Source organism: Glycine soja, chromosome 7 (genome assembly GCF_004193775.1).
Source record: "Glycine soja cultivar W05 chromosome 7, ASM419377v2, whole genome shotgun sequence".
NCBI classification, from domain to species: domain Eukaryota; kingdom Viridiplantae; phylum Streptophyta; class Magnoliopsida; order Fabales; family Fabaceae; genus Glycine; species Glycine soja.
The window spans coordinates 18,382,644-18,398,765 of NC_041008.1; the positions used below are offsets into that span (position 1 = coordinate 18,382,644).

General features: G+C 31.3%; 1 protein-coding gene across 1 annotated transcript; it reads right to left on the bottom strand.

The window, feature by feature from the left end:
• Positions 1-10,810: 10,810 nt before the first annotated feature.
• Positions 10,811-13,893, bottom strand: LOC114419078 (omega-3 fatty acid desaturase, chloroplastic-like). Its single transcript, XM_028384677.1, has 8 exons — positions 12,921-13,893; positions 12,702-12,791; positions 12,325-12,391; positions 12,120-12,212; positions 11,840-12,025; positions 11,667-11,747; positions 11,424-11,561; positions 10,811-11,327 (listed from the first exon to the last, which is right to left on the bottom strand). Exons 1-8 carry the CDS (start codon positions 13,439-13,441, stop codon positions 11,142-11,144), a joined length of 1,362 nt encoding a protein of 453 aa, XP_028240478.1. The 5' UTR covers positions 13,442-13,893; the 3' UTR covers positions 10,811-11,141.
• Between the last annotated feature and the right edge of the window lie 2,229 nt (positions 13,894-16,122).

The following is a 16,122-nucleotide window of genomic DNA, read 5'->3' on the forward strand; positions in this document are numbered from 1 at the left end:
GGAATGTGATTATTCACTCTATGTGTGCTATTTGTGTTGGTATCCTGTAATGATCTCAAACCTTGTGTTCGTAGGAGCAAATTGTTAGGTGGATGACTTTAAAGAATCATGTGCTAAAGGACGTTGAGATACAATGCTTTAATAGGATGTGACATTGGGCATCTGTTTCTATATTAATTGCATGAAGTCCTGGACATGTAGTTTTTATCATTTTTATTTCACATGCTGAGTCTTTAGTTCATTTTCTAGAGTTTTGGACAACCTTGTTTTGAGGCAGAAATGTTTTCATACTCTTAATTGATAAGGTTTTATTTTGTTGATTAACGCAAATGTGAACCTTTTACTCACGTGAACTCCTTTATATTTATTGAATAAAATCATTTTATGTAATTCCACATTTCCATATATTTTATCATATAAATATGTATATTGGGATAGAAGGTGTCACAGTGGGGTGGTCAAAGTAGGGAAAAGAAAGGTCTATTGGGTTGCAATTGGGATTTAGGAGGAGGGTTGTAGTGAAAAAGTGGTAGGAGGGTTTGGGATTAAAGATATAGTGTGTGTTTGAAGTGACAAACATGATGAATAAAATTGTGGTCATCCCAAAAGCAACATATTGTTACTTTTCAAAATTCGCAATGGGACCACAATTTTAGCCCCCAAAATCGATTTTTTGTGGTATCCAAATGCACACTTAAGGGCTTTCAATTTAGTCCCATTGGGGAAATGGATGTGGCAGATGCTTGTGGTGAAACATAGTTTGTGGCATATAGTATTAAGGGGTTTAAATGAGGGTAAGGATGGAGATTTTAGTAAACAAGTTGGAAGAGGGTCTATCTAGTAGCAAGATATTTGGCATTTGGATTAGGGTGGTAAAGGGTATGTAGGTTCTGGTTTAAAGAGGTTGTGAAGAAGGTTGTCATTGATGGGTTTGACACAATTTTTTTAATCCCTAAGAATTGAAGATAGGTATTAGAAGATTCACAACAATTCATACAACATACTCAATCAACTGTTTTGGTGGAGGGAGGAGGTTTAAGAGAACAATGTCGTAGACTTTTTTCGTTGGCAACTTTAAAAAAATTGCAAAAATGAATTTTCTAATGGATGGTAATTGGTGTTGGAGTTGCAGTGTTGGTGTAGAGAACCTTTCCAATGGGAAGAAAAACCTTTGAATGTATTAGAGAGGATTCTATTTTTTTTTTTTTTGGGGGGGGTGGGGGGATATCAAGTTCGGAAGAAGGTAAAGATGAATGGAGGTGAAAACACGAGACCAATGAACCCTATACAGTAAACTTTACATATTTAAATTTTTTTACAGGGATATTTGATAATATTATCATTTTATGTTATTCATTAATATAATATGATAACGAGATAAATTCTTATTAAATATCTACATAGTATATAAATTAAGAATTTAATTTAAATATATTGATAGTATATAAATTTTTTTCCACATGTATTCAATAAGAATTCACCCATTCTCACATCATAATCGTAGTTGTAATAGTATCATTATTATATGACTTCATTTGAGTATGTGATGTTGAAGATGAAAAAAATTAACAATTGTAATAATATTCCATAATATATAACCAAATGCAAAAAGAAAAGGAATACTAATAAACGAAGAAATGAGCTCATTTAATCCTTGAAGAATGGTAGATGAAGCATATATGAATTAATAGACTTTGAAATCAAATAATAATTGAATTGGTAAAATAGAAATAGTTAACTTTTAGTTATTCGTCATTTAAGCATTAGGGTTAATCTTAGACTAAACCTTTTAACCTGTGATATTACAAACTACAAAGGAAACACAGGTTATTAACAAAATGCAGAAAATACATATCAAATCATACCTCCAGCCATTGCCATGAAGAGTTTCTTATTTTTTGTTCTTCCAAGCTCTCTCTCTCTTTCTTTCTCTAGATGGTGTATCAGACTGAATTCGAAAGGGATGAGCTCAAGGACCAAATCCATGTGCTATATATAGGCATTCTACCATCAAGAATGCATTTAGTAGTCATTACCACTCATTATTGGCGGTTACAAATCATTAGTGGCCATTACCACCCATTAACAACCATTCAATTTGGCTTCCAAAACTGACGAGCGTTACAAATTTTCAAAATGTTAGGACTAAATTATTGCATTCTCCCACTTGGTCCAAACATTTTGACTTAATGCTCAATCTTCTTAAGAAATGAATATACGAATCATAGTGATAGTTCCTCTTATAACGAGTAATATCATCCATGTATTACAATATACTCAATTTCCCAAGCAATATACTCAAAGTGGTAATAAAACTTAATGAATAAACCCAATGTTTATTCTTGGTCCAAAACATAATTTTTCTCAAATAAATCAATGTGCACCCAAATATGAGAAAATATCATAATATAAAAGTTTCAATTTTAACATATAAGTATACAATCATAGAGTGGAACCAAGTCTCATTCTTTCTACATGATCCTTAAATTTAAACGGTGGCATGCCCTTAGTTAAAGGATCAGCGATCATCAACTCAGTGCCTATATGCTCAATGATCACTTTCTTGTCTTTTACTCTTTCTCTAATGGCTAAGTACTTAATGTCGATGTGCTTACTTCGACTTTCACTTTTGTTATTTTTAGCCATAAAGACAGCAGCTGAGTTATCGCAAAAAATTCTTAAAGGCCTTGAAATAGTATCAACTATCTTTAGCCCAGAAATGAAACTTTTAAGCCATACACCATGTGATGAATCCTCAAAACAAGAGACAAACTCAGTTTCCATGGTAGAAGTAGCAGTCAAAGACTGCTTAACACTCCTCCATGAAATAGCTCCACCAGCCATCATGAGAATGTACCCAGATGTTGATCTACGAGATTCAACACAACCAGCAAAGTCTGAGTCTGAATAACCAATCACATCTAGATTGTCTGTCTGTCTATACATAAGCATGTAATCTTTGGTCCCTTGAAGGTACCTCAACACTTTATTAGCAGCTCTCCAGTGGTCAATACCTGGATTACTCTGATATCTTCCTAACATTCGAACTGCAAAAGCAATGTCAGGCCTTGTGCATACTTGAGCATACATGAGGCTTCCAACAACTGAAGCATAAGGAATGTTTTTCATTTTTTCCCTCTCAAAGTCATTCTTTGGACATTGGTTCAAATTAAACCTATCACCCTTCACAATGGAAGCAACACTTGGTGAACAATCTTTCATCTGAAATCTCTCTAGAATTTTGTTAATATAGGTTTCTTGTGATAGACCCGAAATACCTCGAGATCTATCTCTATGAATCTTAATGCCGATGATATAAGATGCATCACCCATATCCTTCATGTCAAAATTCTTAGAGAGAAATTGTTTCACCTCATGTAGCAAACCCTGATCATTGGCTGCAAGTAAAATATCATCTACATATAAAACAAGAAAACATATTTTACTCCCACTAACCTTGTGATATATGCATTGATCCATGGGATTTTCATCAAAACCAAATGAAGAAATTATCTTATGAAACTTAAGGTACCACTGACGGGAAGCTTATTTTAAACCATATATAGATTTATTAAGCTTGCAAACCAAATGCTCACCACTATTAGAGGAGAAACCTTCAGGTTATTTCATATAAACCTCCTCCTCTAAATCACCATTAAGAAAAGTTGTTTTCACATCTATTTGTTGCAACTCAAGGTCAAAATGAGCAACTAATGCCAAAATTATATGAAGAGAATCTTTCTTAGATACTGGAGAAAAAGTTTCTTTGTAATCTATTCCTTCCTTTTGAGTAAATCCCTTAGCAACAAGTCTTGCCTTGTATCTCTCAATGTTGCCTAATGAACCCCTTTTGGTCTTAAAGACCCATTTACATCCAATGGCCTTTGCCCCATTAGGCAACTCTACAAGGTTCCAAACTTTGTTACTCTGCATGGAATTCATCTCATCCTTCATGGCATCATACCATAAATTTGACTCTTTGCAACTCATGGTTTGATCAAAAGTTTCAGGATCATTTTCAACTCCAATATTATAGTCAGATTCTTGCAAATATACAATATAATCACTAGGAATAGTTGATTTTCTTACTCTAGTAGACCTCCTTAATGTTGCATCAACATTTTCTTGGGGATCATGTTGTTCAACTAGTTGTTCATCATTTTCATGAATTTGATTATCAACTTGATCTACTGGATTATCAACAACAATTTGTGGAATGCCAATCATGTGTTGTTCATCATCCCTTTGAACTTGAGGGGTATGAATTACAACCAATCTTTCATTTGATGTGGAAGGTTGAGATTCTATATAATCAATTTCAGAACCTAAGTCCCTCAATTGATCACTCCCACTGATCAAATCATTTTCAATAAATTTGGCATTTCTTGATTCCACAATCCTAGTAATATGATGTGGACAATAAAACCTATAACCTTTAGACCTTTCGGCATATCCAATGAAATACCCACTAATGGTCCTCAGGTCAAGTTTCTTCTCTTGTGGGTTATATATTCTCACCTCAGACGAACAACCCCAAATGCGCATATGTTTCAAACTCGGTTTCCAACCTTTAAACAACTCAAAAGGTGTCTTTGGGACAGCCTTGGTTGGAACACGATTTAATATATACATTGTCGTCTTTAGTGCTTCAGCCCCAAGGGTTTAGGAAGATTGGAGTTGCTAAGCATACTCTGCACCATGTCCAATAATGTCTGGTTGCTTCTTTCTGCCACACCATTCTGTTTTGGAGAACCAGGCATAGTGTATTGTGCAACAATCCCATGTTCTTGAAGAAACTTTGCAAAGGGACCAGGTGCTTGTCCATTCTCAGTATATCTGCCATAGTATTCTCCACCTCTATCTGATCTCACTATTTTTATTTGCTTGCCACATTGGTTCTTAACTTCAGCCTTAAAGACTTTGAAGGCATCCAATGCTTCGTATTTGTTATGAAGCAAATAAACATTCATATATCGTGAATAATCATCTATAAAGGTGATAAAATATTTCTGACCACGTGCATCCTTATCTGGACAACAAATATCAGTATGAATTATTTCTAATATGCTTGAACTCCTGTTAGCACCTTTCTTAGACATGTTGGTTTGCTTACCCTTAATGCAGTCCACACAAGTCTTAAAGTCAGCAAAATCTAGAGTATTGAGTACCTCATCTTTCACTAACCTTTTAATCCTCTCAATGGAGATATGTCCTAATCTCTGGTGCCATAACATAGAGGAATTCTCATTAATATTACACCTTTTAATACCAGTTTGAACATGCATAGAACTATAAGTGGCACTATTTTGTAAACTTAGAAGATAAAGACCATCAGACAAGATACCATTCCCAACATATTCAGAATTATAAAATAACTCAAATGATGTGTCTTTGAAATTAAAAGAATATCCAAACGGTACAAGTCTTGAAATAGAAATCAAGTTTCGGGAAAAACTTGGTACATAAAAGGTCCTTTCTAATTTTAAAATAAAGCCACTACTTAAAGTCAAAATGCAAGTTCAGTGGCCTCCACATGTGAGCCTAGCTTATTGCCTGATAAAATGCTTTGCTCACTTCCCACTGGTTTCCTTAGGTTTTGCATACTCTGTAAAGAATTTGCAATATGAATAGTAGATCCAGAATCAATCCACCAGGTGTTAATATTAACACTAACCATATTAGATTCATAACATACTAATGAGATTAATTTACCTTTCTTCTCAAGCCATTTCTGGAACCTGGGGCAATTCTTCTTCATGTGTCCCTTCTTCTTGCAAAAGAAACACTTTGCCACCTTCTTAATATCAGCTTGAGTTGGTATTTTACCATTCCCCTTCTGATTAGCTTGAGACTTAATTGCTTTGTTCTTCCCATAAGCAGTAGTCAGTAATGCACTCTCACCCATCTCCATTACAAGCCTTTCTTCTTCCTGAACATACATGGTCATTAATTCATTGATAGACCATTTATCTTTATGTGTGTTGTAGGAAATCTTAAACGGCCCATATTCATGTGGAAGGGTGTTCAAAATGAAATGCATTGGGAAGGACTCAGACATATCAACCTCTAGTTTCTTAAGTTGAGCTGAAATATCTCACATTTTCATGATGTACTCACGCACACCTTTCACACTGGTGAGCCGAAGAGAAGAGAACTTCATGATCAAGGTGCTTGCTAAAGTCTTATCTGAAGTGATGAACTGGTCATCAATGGCCTTAAGCAAGTCTTGGACCTTTTCATGCTGGTCAACAGAACCACGTATCCCAGCCAAGATTTTGGTCTTAATGAACATCACGCTGAGCCGGTTGGATCGCTCTCATCGCTCATATAGCGCAACGTCAGCTAGGCTACTTTTATCAGTGATTTCAGGTGGTTCGTCTTTCCTTATAGCATAGTATATGTCCATCCACCCCAATTGTAGAAGAATTATCTCCTTCCATATCTTATAGTTATCTCCTTTGAGTTTGGGAACATCACATTGAATATCAGAAAAACTAATAGTTTGAGAAGCTGCAAAATTCAAAGGCTTATGTCAAAATTTGAGGCATACTAATCTTAATTGTATCTTTTACCAATGTAAACATACCATAAAATTGAATCTTGTGACATAAAAATTGTCTGTGGGCTAAATTTTTAATTCAATAAGAAACAATTAAACCTTATGATAGAATAATCAAATTACTTGCTCAATATTCATGCTTTACGGGTACAACATGAAAATAATTCAATTTCTATCGTAAATATTTACTTTATGATAAAATCGACAAATTATACATACATCATGATGTCTGTGGATAAATCATGAAAAATAATACGTCATTTTATCTCAATTAATTATACAGATATAATAAAAAAATTTGTGAGATAAAATTCATTATATAAGTATAATTAATTACAATATTATGTCTAATTCCTTATATGATCTTTAACCAACTTAATATATAATTTTAATCAAATATAGATGTTGTGGCTAATCCATAATTAATCAAAATTATAAAGATCACTTAGACATAAAACTTTATTATATGAGAATAAATTGTATTTTGCATTTCAAAATCAAGATACAATATAATTATGAATAAGATTCTCATATAATTTTATAATTGAAACATAATATTATGCATTTGATTTCATATATATATGCATAGAATAAAATTTTCCAGAATATATTCATGCATAAAATAAATCAAAATTTCAAAAATTGTAAAGCAGAATAAGTATATATAACATGAAAAACGATTACTTATCAGGAAAGCTTTACTAGTTTAGTGGTCTACACATACTACAACATTTGATAGAGTCAAGGGTTTGACACCTAGCTAGCACAAAAGCCAAAATACAGATCAAATCATACCTCCATCCATTAACAACCATTCAATTTGACTTTCAAAACTGACGAGCGTTAATGTTAGGACCAAATTATTATATGAGTTACTTATTAAACACTTTCTAATAAAAAAATACTTCTACTTTATATGTATAACTTTTTTTGGCGTGAGGGAGGAGGAGATAAATAATCACGTTCTTATTCCTACGCTTATACTTGGTTTGTATAACTTATTGTATCAATTATTTTTTTATCCGTAAAATTTAATAATATGTATTAAGAATTTTATAATAATTGAGTATTCAGTTGAATCAATAAAATTAGACTCTTAATTATATAAAAAATATATATACTCTTTCGATTTAAGTCCAATTATCAATCATAAAGTCGAGTTTGTAAACTCAAAGGGAGAACAGGACGGCAGCTTTTTGCAGGTCAAAGAGAGATGCAGTCTTAACTTTTAGCTAAATTTTTTAGTCGTTAAACTCGTTTCATTGATTAAGCATTAATTTAAGAGAAGTAAGAATTATAAAACTCAAAGGATGCATGCATATTAAATTAGATTTAATTGTTTAGCATAGTGTCCAAGTTTTCGTTGAACACTTCAACATGGCTATTTTACTATTTTTCTTTTGGATGTCATCATCCATCTATCTGTCCATTCACACCTAACCTTTTCGTGGATTCTAAAATTGAATTGCATTTTCAAAGGTCGTGAACTGCATGCTGCCATCAAAAAATAAAATATGGAATTTGGGGCAGCTTCTATAATGTAGCTTCTGGATTATTATTGGTTCCTACTAACTTTTATACAATATATAATTAAATAATATTAATTTATTTTTTCGAGTTTCAGGTCAAAAAAATAAGGTGCATTTAATATACAGTAAGAATTAAATTTTTTTCACTAAGATTTAGATGGTTTAAATGTAAAATAAAATATTGTATTTTATTAGATAAAATCTATTTGAATAGATGCATTGAAAATTATTTTTGTTTCAATTTTCAAAAAAACTTATTTATTATAGTTGGTGACAATTTTTACCATAAATAGATAAAAGAATTAACAAAAAAGATACATATGAAGAGAAAGTGTGAGAAAAGAGGATGTGAATCAAAGTTATTTTGTCGAGAAAAAATATCTTTGTGTGAGAGTGACTGATGAATGAGACACTCGAGTTTGCACAACGATACATAATTTAAGATGAATTATAATCTTATAATTATTTTGTGATAATGAAATACTTTTGAGACAATTTTATGGATGTAAGCAAGAAGTGTCGAACCACGTGTGTTCATTATTGTTTTTCCAACGGTGTAATCTTTATCGTGTTCTCACACTCTTTTGTGACTATGAATAATTTTATTTATAGAAACATTGATTATCCAACAATTTTTATAAATCTTTTTTGAATACATATTGTATAAATATTAATCAAAACAAATAGATAAGTAATGCGGTTGAATCACTTAATAATTTCTCTCTAATAACTCCCCAAATACTCTTGAAAGAAATCATGGCACCATATAATTAGTTGGAAAGTTTTATAATTATAAAAGTTTATCACTTTAATTTAATCAAAGGATTAATAAGTAATAATATATTAGAGGTCCACGCTATTAAGGGTACATAAGAAGTTTTTTTTTTTTCCCTAAAAAAATTAGTTTTTCTAGAGGTCTGACTACATGCTTGATTTTTTTTTTTTTGTCACTACATGCTTGAATTTAATACACACTAGAATTTATAATTATAATATTTTACATGCTTTATGTTTGAGTAATCCAATTTTTAACTCAAATATCTTAGTCGAAAATTAAAGACTGATTTTTCAAAATATATATTGAGATCTAATGAGAGGATGGTTGAGGATAAAGTTGGCTAAGTAGTTAGGGAAAGAAAAGAGAAAGGAGAAAGTAATTTGAATCCTGTTAACTGACATTCTTAATAAAACTAATAAATTAATATTTATGAATAATAATAATAAAAAAAAACGAACCAACCCAAAAGATACTCCTCGTGTATCCTTTTAGAGACATGCACTTAATTATTTTTTTCTTATATTCTATTAACGTTCTAATGAATGAAAGATAAAATTTAAGGGTGGAGATTTGAGTAAATTATTTTTTGACTGCAGAAAATTACTTTCGTTTTTGTTGGTTGGTAAGTGGTTTACTGGTCTATATCATTCACTCGACCACCATGAGTTACATAGGAAATAATGAACGATGGAAAATCTGAACCATGCTTTCATTTTGTTTGCATCGGTCATTACAAACAAAAAAACCAGATCAAGGATGTTGACAAAACATTGTGAATTTGATAGAAACATTAAGAAGACGACAATATGAAAATTAGTGACAATAACAGAGAACTGAAAATCTAACATACTATTATTAATTTGGCCTTTTCCTGGAAGTAACCTAAGCAGAAAAACCATGATAAATATATTGATAATGAAAAACGTGACAAGCTGATTCCGTATGTGACGTACTTTTAGAAGAATTGATAATGGAAATCTAACTTACTTTTAGAAGTTCGTGGAATGGATTTATTTTTAATTTTTATTTGATTTGATTTTTTTATAAGATAATTTATTTAAATCAGATCCTAATACGATGATATATAAAATAAGATTAGATTAATTTAAAGTGTTGACTTGACATATCAAATTATCAATTCTAATATTAAGATATATTTTACATTATATATTTCAAAATAAATAATATAAATATAATATAATTTTTTAAAGGATATTAATATAATATCATGATATATAAAATATCATCTATTAAACAAAAAAATATTTTTTCTGAATTGTTTAAGGTAGCAGATCTATAAGGCACTCGATTATTTCTAGGGGATTTGATTTCGACATCTATTACAAGCACAAATGGAGAAAAGGGACACCATTTTGAATTGATTTTTTCATTGTTGTTGTGCTCAACAAATTTTGCCAAAAAAAAAAAAAGAAGGAAAAAGGAGTGTTGGCGTCTCCATAGAAAGAGAAGAAAAGAAAAGAGAAGAGAATTTACACCAAAACAATCAGAGGGAGAATAAGGGAAAAGAGGAAGGAGATCTAAGAAAAATATATTTTATGCCGAAAAGTTCTCAATATCTAAGTATTATTAATAGTGTTAATAAACCAAAATGTCATTTTAAATTATTTTAAAATATAAAAAATCAAAATAAACTATTTAAAAAATAGATGATTAAAATAAAAATAAAAAATCAAATATATCATTTAGCCTATAATAATATAATAAGATGCATAGTTGCAAACTAGTTACTACTTACTAGCTTGTCATTCATATATATTGTTAATTTAAAATGTTTAAGATCCAAATTATTTTTTACTTTTTGATTCAAGGGAGTCACAAACACCTCTACTTATTTTCAAGAAATACAAAACCAATAATGAAGAATAAAATAGGGAGTATATAAATTAAATAGGGGATGGTAACTGGTAAGAAAACACCGCAACATTCTATAAAACAATTTATTTTAAATTACTATTTAATCGAGGTCTTTCAGTTCTGATCAAATACATTAACAATTTGATCATGACTCAAGGTACCACTTCAATATAATCAATTTATACAGAGGATTCACTGTTCAAGAATGATAAACTACATATAACCTAAACATTCTATCATGTAGTTACAATTGAAATTATATGATCCGTCCATCCATCCCTTTATTAATGAAGGATTCAACTCTAAGTGCAGTAACTTTAGGAGAAACTCAGGACAATCTTTAGAGCAATAAGAATTGTGTGTAAGTCTCTCTTGTCTATATAAAAAAGAATTTTAATCTTCACTCTGATTTGGACGAGCCAATAATCTCAGAGTCAGTTTGATAGTACACAACATCCCCCTTGTCACTAACAAAATGGTCAGTCTTGAAGCTCCTTATTAATTCCCCAATAAGGTGAAAAGGAAGAGGAGATGATTTCTTTGGTTCTCTATAATATTTTCCAAACACTGGCTTAGCTGCCTCAGTCTGCAAGAGAAGCAAAAGAAACATTCAAACTCAACATCTTATGTAAAATCACTATCCATTGTTTCAAAACAAATAGTAGATTAGAGAGACACTCACAGCCTCAACTAAGTGATAGTGTGGAATTTGAGGAAATAGGTGATGAATGACATGAGTTCCAATGTCATGGTGAATGTTATTGATCAATCCATAATCACGATCAAGAGTAGTTAGACCACCCCTAAGGTAGCTCCATTCCTGTTCAACACGAAGAAGGATAAAGATGTAAACTAAATTCTATGCATTGACATTATACCAGTCATTTTCATAAGAAAAGAAAGGACTTGAAATAATGAAAGATACCTTTCCACGATACCAAGGCAATTTGCCTTCATGGCCATGATGGTGCAAATAAGTCACCAAATCCAACCACATGACGAATATCTTCAATTTCAAGAAAGTCAAATGAGAACTTCATTCATTTTTTATTCAAAAAGAAGAACCATTGAAATGATGGAAAAGGGGAAGAAACTTACAACATAGGGAACACCATAAAGCTTAAGAAGTTGAATTGGACCCATTACAAACCCCAATCCAACAAGCAATCCCAACATAGCAGCCCAACAAGCTGTGGAAGTAATAACATCTTTTCTTTCATTGGGAACGAACAAGTCACTGCTAGGGTCAAAGTGAGAACCAGTCTTGCCAGGACTCCTACCCCACTGGATTCAAATGTCAACAGCCACCATGTCAATTCTTCTACCAAGACTAAAGAGTAATTAATGTTCAAATTAAGGTCAAAGCACAACAACTTACAAGGTACACGGGATATGCAAGAAGTGGAAAAGGTGCTGTGAATCTTAACATACGTGTTACAGTGTCCAAGCTTCTGAACAATTTTTCAGGCAACTGCAAGATTATCAATGCACCTCTTATGTCAGAAACTTTATCACTTAAAAGAAAAAAAAACTTAGATAAAAAGAATATGTCTTAGAAACAAAAACAATGATAATCATCTCACCGGATGCCATGATTCATCATTTTCAACATGACCATGATGTTGGTGATGAGTCCTATGACTGATTCTCCTGAATAAAATATCAGTTTCAAACATGAATTCCAAACTAAAAACGAATAAAAAAGGTAAAATGTGTTTTTATCCCTACAAATATCTAGAAATTTGATTTTAGTCTTAACAAAAATATAAATATATTTTTAGTCTCTACATTTATCAAAATTCATGTGATATTAGTCATTCATCAAGACTAAAACCATCTTATTTTTAAAATGTAGAGAGTAGAGACTAAAATCGAATTATATTTTTATATGCACTAAAACCAAATGTCAAGATATCTTGAAGGATAAAAAAAGGCTATCCCACAGGAAGCATTAGCATACCATCCATGATATGGCACTAGAATTGAAGAATGCAGCAGATGCCCAACAACACTGTTCAATTTGGGGTTGTTTGAAAAGCTCCCATGACCACTGAAACACACAAAACAACAAACAAACCCATCAAGTCACAGTTTTTGAAACCCAATTCTGCACTCCAAAATACAGCTACATCCAAATTTTAACATAATGAAGAAAAGAAAAATAGTTATTAGTTAGTACCAATCATGACCAAGAACAAACAGAGCCCAGAACATAGTGCCTTGAGCAGCCCAATAGAGAGGCCAAACCAACCAATTATTGAGATAAGCAGCAGCAGAAGCCAAACCAAAGACAGCAATGACATCCCTCACCACATAGCTCATGGACTTCAAAGGGTCCTTCACCCAGCAATGCTTTGGAATTGCTGCTCTAATATCAGCTAAGTTGAATGGTGGTGGAGCACCAGGGTCAAATTCTGGAAGCTTCTCATGCTCAACCCCATTACTCCCATTGATTACATCGACACTCTTTTGCTCCTCCTCTTCAATGGAAGCAATCCTCAAAGGGACACTCACTTTTAACCCCCAATTCCTCTCCCTAAGGTTACACCTCAAAGGTTGAAACTTAGAACCTTCCAATACCTTGTTTGTCTCCAAAAATCCAACCTTTGAGGTGCTGGACAAAACTGCCCCAGTTCTAGGTCTAGGGATTACTGGAGCAAGAGGCTTCAAGCTACATTCTGATAATACCCAAGTTGCCATTGGATTAAAAAATGAAACTTTAGAAAAATTAGAAAGAAAAAAAAGGGTTTGTTTATTGGGTCAGGTTCCTGGTGCCTCCAGGAACTAAGATGGAAAAATCCTCAGACAGATGAGAGACAAAGAAGAACACAAAGGATGAGAACCAGAAGGAGAAGAGAAAAATTGCCACCAGAAGCAAAATATCTAGTCCTAAAACACAAAAATATTTGGTCATACAATATAATACTCCAAAAAAGCAACTTGCTTGTGAAATTTAAGATTAACACACACTTGGGGTGGCAACTTGTGTTTCAACCTCCAACAACAACCACACAGAATTTAATCAACCCTTTGTTCTTCTCAGGTCTTCGAGCTTTGCTTTGAGACTTTGAAGAATAAAGGGCCAAAAGGGTGTTGAAGGGAGGCTGAAAGAAGGTATCTTCGTTGCTCGTTAATGATGATTATGAGAATCGGAGGTGGAAGTTATATATAAGAGGGTGAAGCAGAAGAAGGGATTTGTGGATTGTGAAGGGGTAATTTAGTAATTCACAATATTTTATTATGTTTTTTGTATAGTATGGAAGAGACCAACCCAATCCGTGTTTACTTTTACTAAATTGATTATGATTATCATGTGTAGACTTTGTAATGGAATTAAATTAAGGTCATTCTTGCCGTGTATTTGACCTATTGTACAATGGATGGAGGATCATATTTTAAGTCCATCCTTTTTTTTTTTCTTACTAAGAGGAAAGAGATAGTACTTTTTTTCAATCTATATTTTTGTTTTGAAAAATAAAAAGAGACTGGGAAAGTTAAATAAAAAATGAAAATATATAATTATTTGGATGGTCAGAATAAGAATACCATAATATGATATAAACTTTAATTTCATCTCATGTTTAATGCGCATCATATAACTAACTAAATAACAATACGATATAGTATAAACTACATCAAATTAAAAAAAACTGTTTTATTTAAATTATGTATAGTTTCTTAAAAAATAATTTTAATTTATTTTAACTAATATGAAAAGTATAAAAATTACAATTTTAACTAAATTATACAAAATTATAATTTTTTTATGTAATTAATTTTCTTAAAATTATAAATAAATTATATAAGTTTTTTAAAAGTTATAATTATAGTTCAAATATTTTAAATAGCTATTTAATTTTTAACAAATAATATAATTGAAATTTATGTATCAAAAATATATTATTATTATATTAAAAGAGATTATCCTATCTTATTAATAACAAATAAAAAATTACAATAGGATATAATATAACTATTATATCCTATCATATCTTAATCCATCAAACGGATTCTCGATCGATAATCATTTTATATGATAAATGTTAATGTAATAAACTCTTTTATATGTTAGTGTAATAACTATTATATATTAATTGAAGTTTATTGAAAATAAATTATCAATTGAAATTTATTAAAATAACGTATTTATATATAAAAAAAAAGGTTTTAAAAAGTCTGGATTAATAAATTATGCATCGCGTTAATAATTTATAAATTATTTTTAGAATAATGTTTTCTTTTTCTCGACTTGATGGCACAAAGTGAAAAAAGGTCACCGGATTTGGTATAAGAACCGGTTTTCCTTCGTTCATGGGTCGGTGGGGTATTATCATATTCGTGTATGAGTGTGAAAGGGAATTTCATGAGGCAAACATCCACGTGCCACACGTGTGATTAGTGTGATTTGTGTACACCCTTATTATATGCATTTCACAAATATTGGTCGGAATAAAACATGTGCGATTTACTTACGCTGTTATTAGTATTTGCATTTCACAAATTTGGTCGGAAGTAATACATTTGACTGAAAAGGTATTTGTGCTCCACTTTATCAGGAAGCCATACTAAATTTCTTGTTTCAAAATATTATATTTACGAAATTTGATAAATACTAATTAGTAGTTTTAGAATAATGGTTAATAAATTAAAATATTTATTTTACCAATAAATAAAATAATTTATTTGAGTTATTCGGAACTTTTAATGACATGTATTAAATATTTCTTAATGGGCATTTAACGTTTCTTGAAGATGTTTATTCGTTGATTCATGAGATTCTATATAAAATTGAGTTTTATTTGTATTTATTTATACAACAAACTGATTGCTTTTTAGACAGTAAAACTCTCACTTCTCGCAGTTTTTTTTTTAATATTATCTCTTTTCAAAAGATGCATTTCATTCATGTTCTTTGCAATTAGAAAAAAATATTTTTCTAAATCATCTCAAACTTCACTACCTTTATCTTATCCGTCTATCTATTTTAATATGAAAATAATCTTATACCGGGTATTTTTCTTAAACAAAAGAATAGTGCCATTATATATACAATTTATCATTGGAGTGCTCCAGTGACATGTTTATGTGGCTGCCACATGTAGTAAGCATCGCTTATACAAATAACGATTGCTTGCGAATAAAACATATGAAAAAATGCAACAAAAATGTGAGATCCATGCTTTTATGCCTAGCACCCCGCGCCTCCCATCGCCCTACACTTGCAAGCTTATCACTCAGCATAATGAACCCAGTTTTTAATTATTTGAGTAAAAATATGCTAAAGTTCCTAAAACCAACGTGGCATGATAGACATTATTAAAAATTAACAAATTCTACTTTTTCTTTTTTCTCCATGGTTAGAGATCATTGTCTCCCAATCT

Bases quoted from the DNA above. Each gene is read 5' to 3' on its own strand.
- LOC114419078 (XM_028384677.1), bottom strand. From the start codon at position 13,441: ATGGCAACTTGGGTATTATCAGAATGTAGCTTGAAGCCTCTTGCTCCA. The intron at 11,562-11,666 runs GTATCTTTCATT...CGTGTTGAACAG, and splicing joins TGCCTTGGTATCGTGGAAAG to GAATGGAGCTACCTTAGGGG. The intron at 11,328-11,423 runs GTGAGTGTCTCT...CTTCTCTTGCAG, and splicing joins ACTATCACTTAGTTGAGGCT to ACTGAGGCAGCTAAGCCAGT.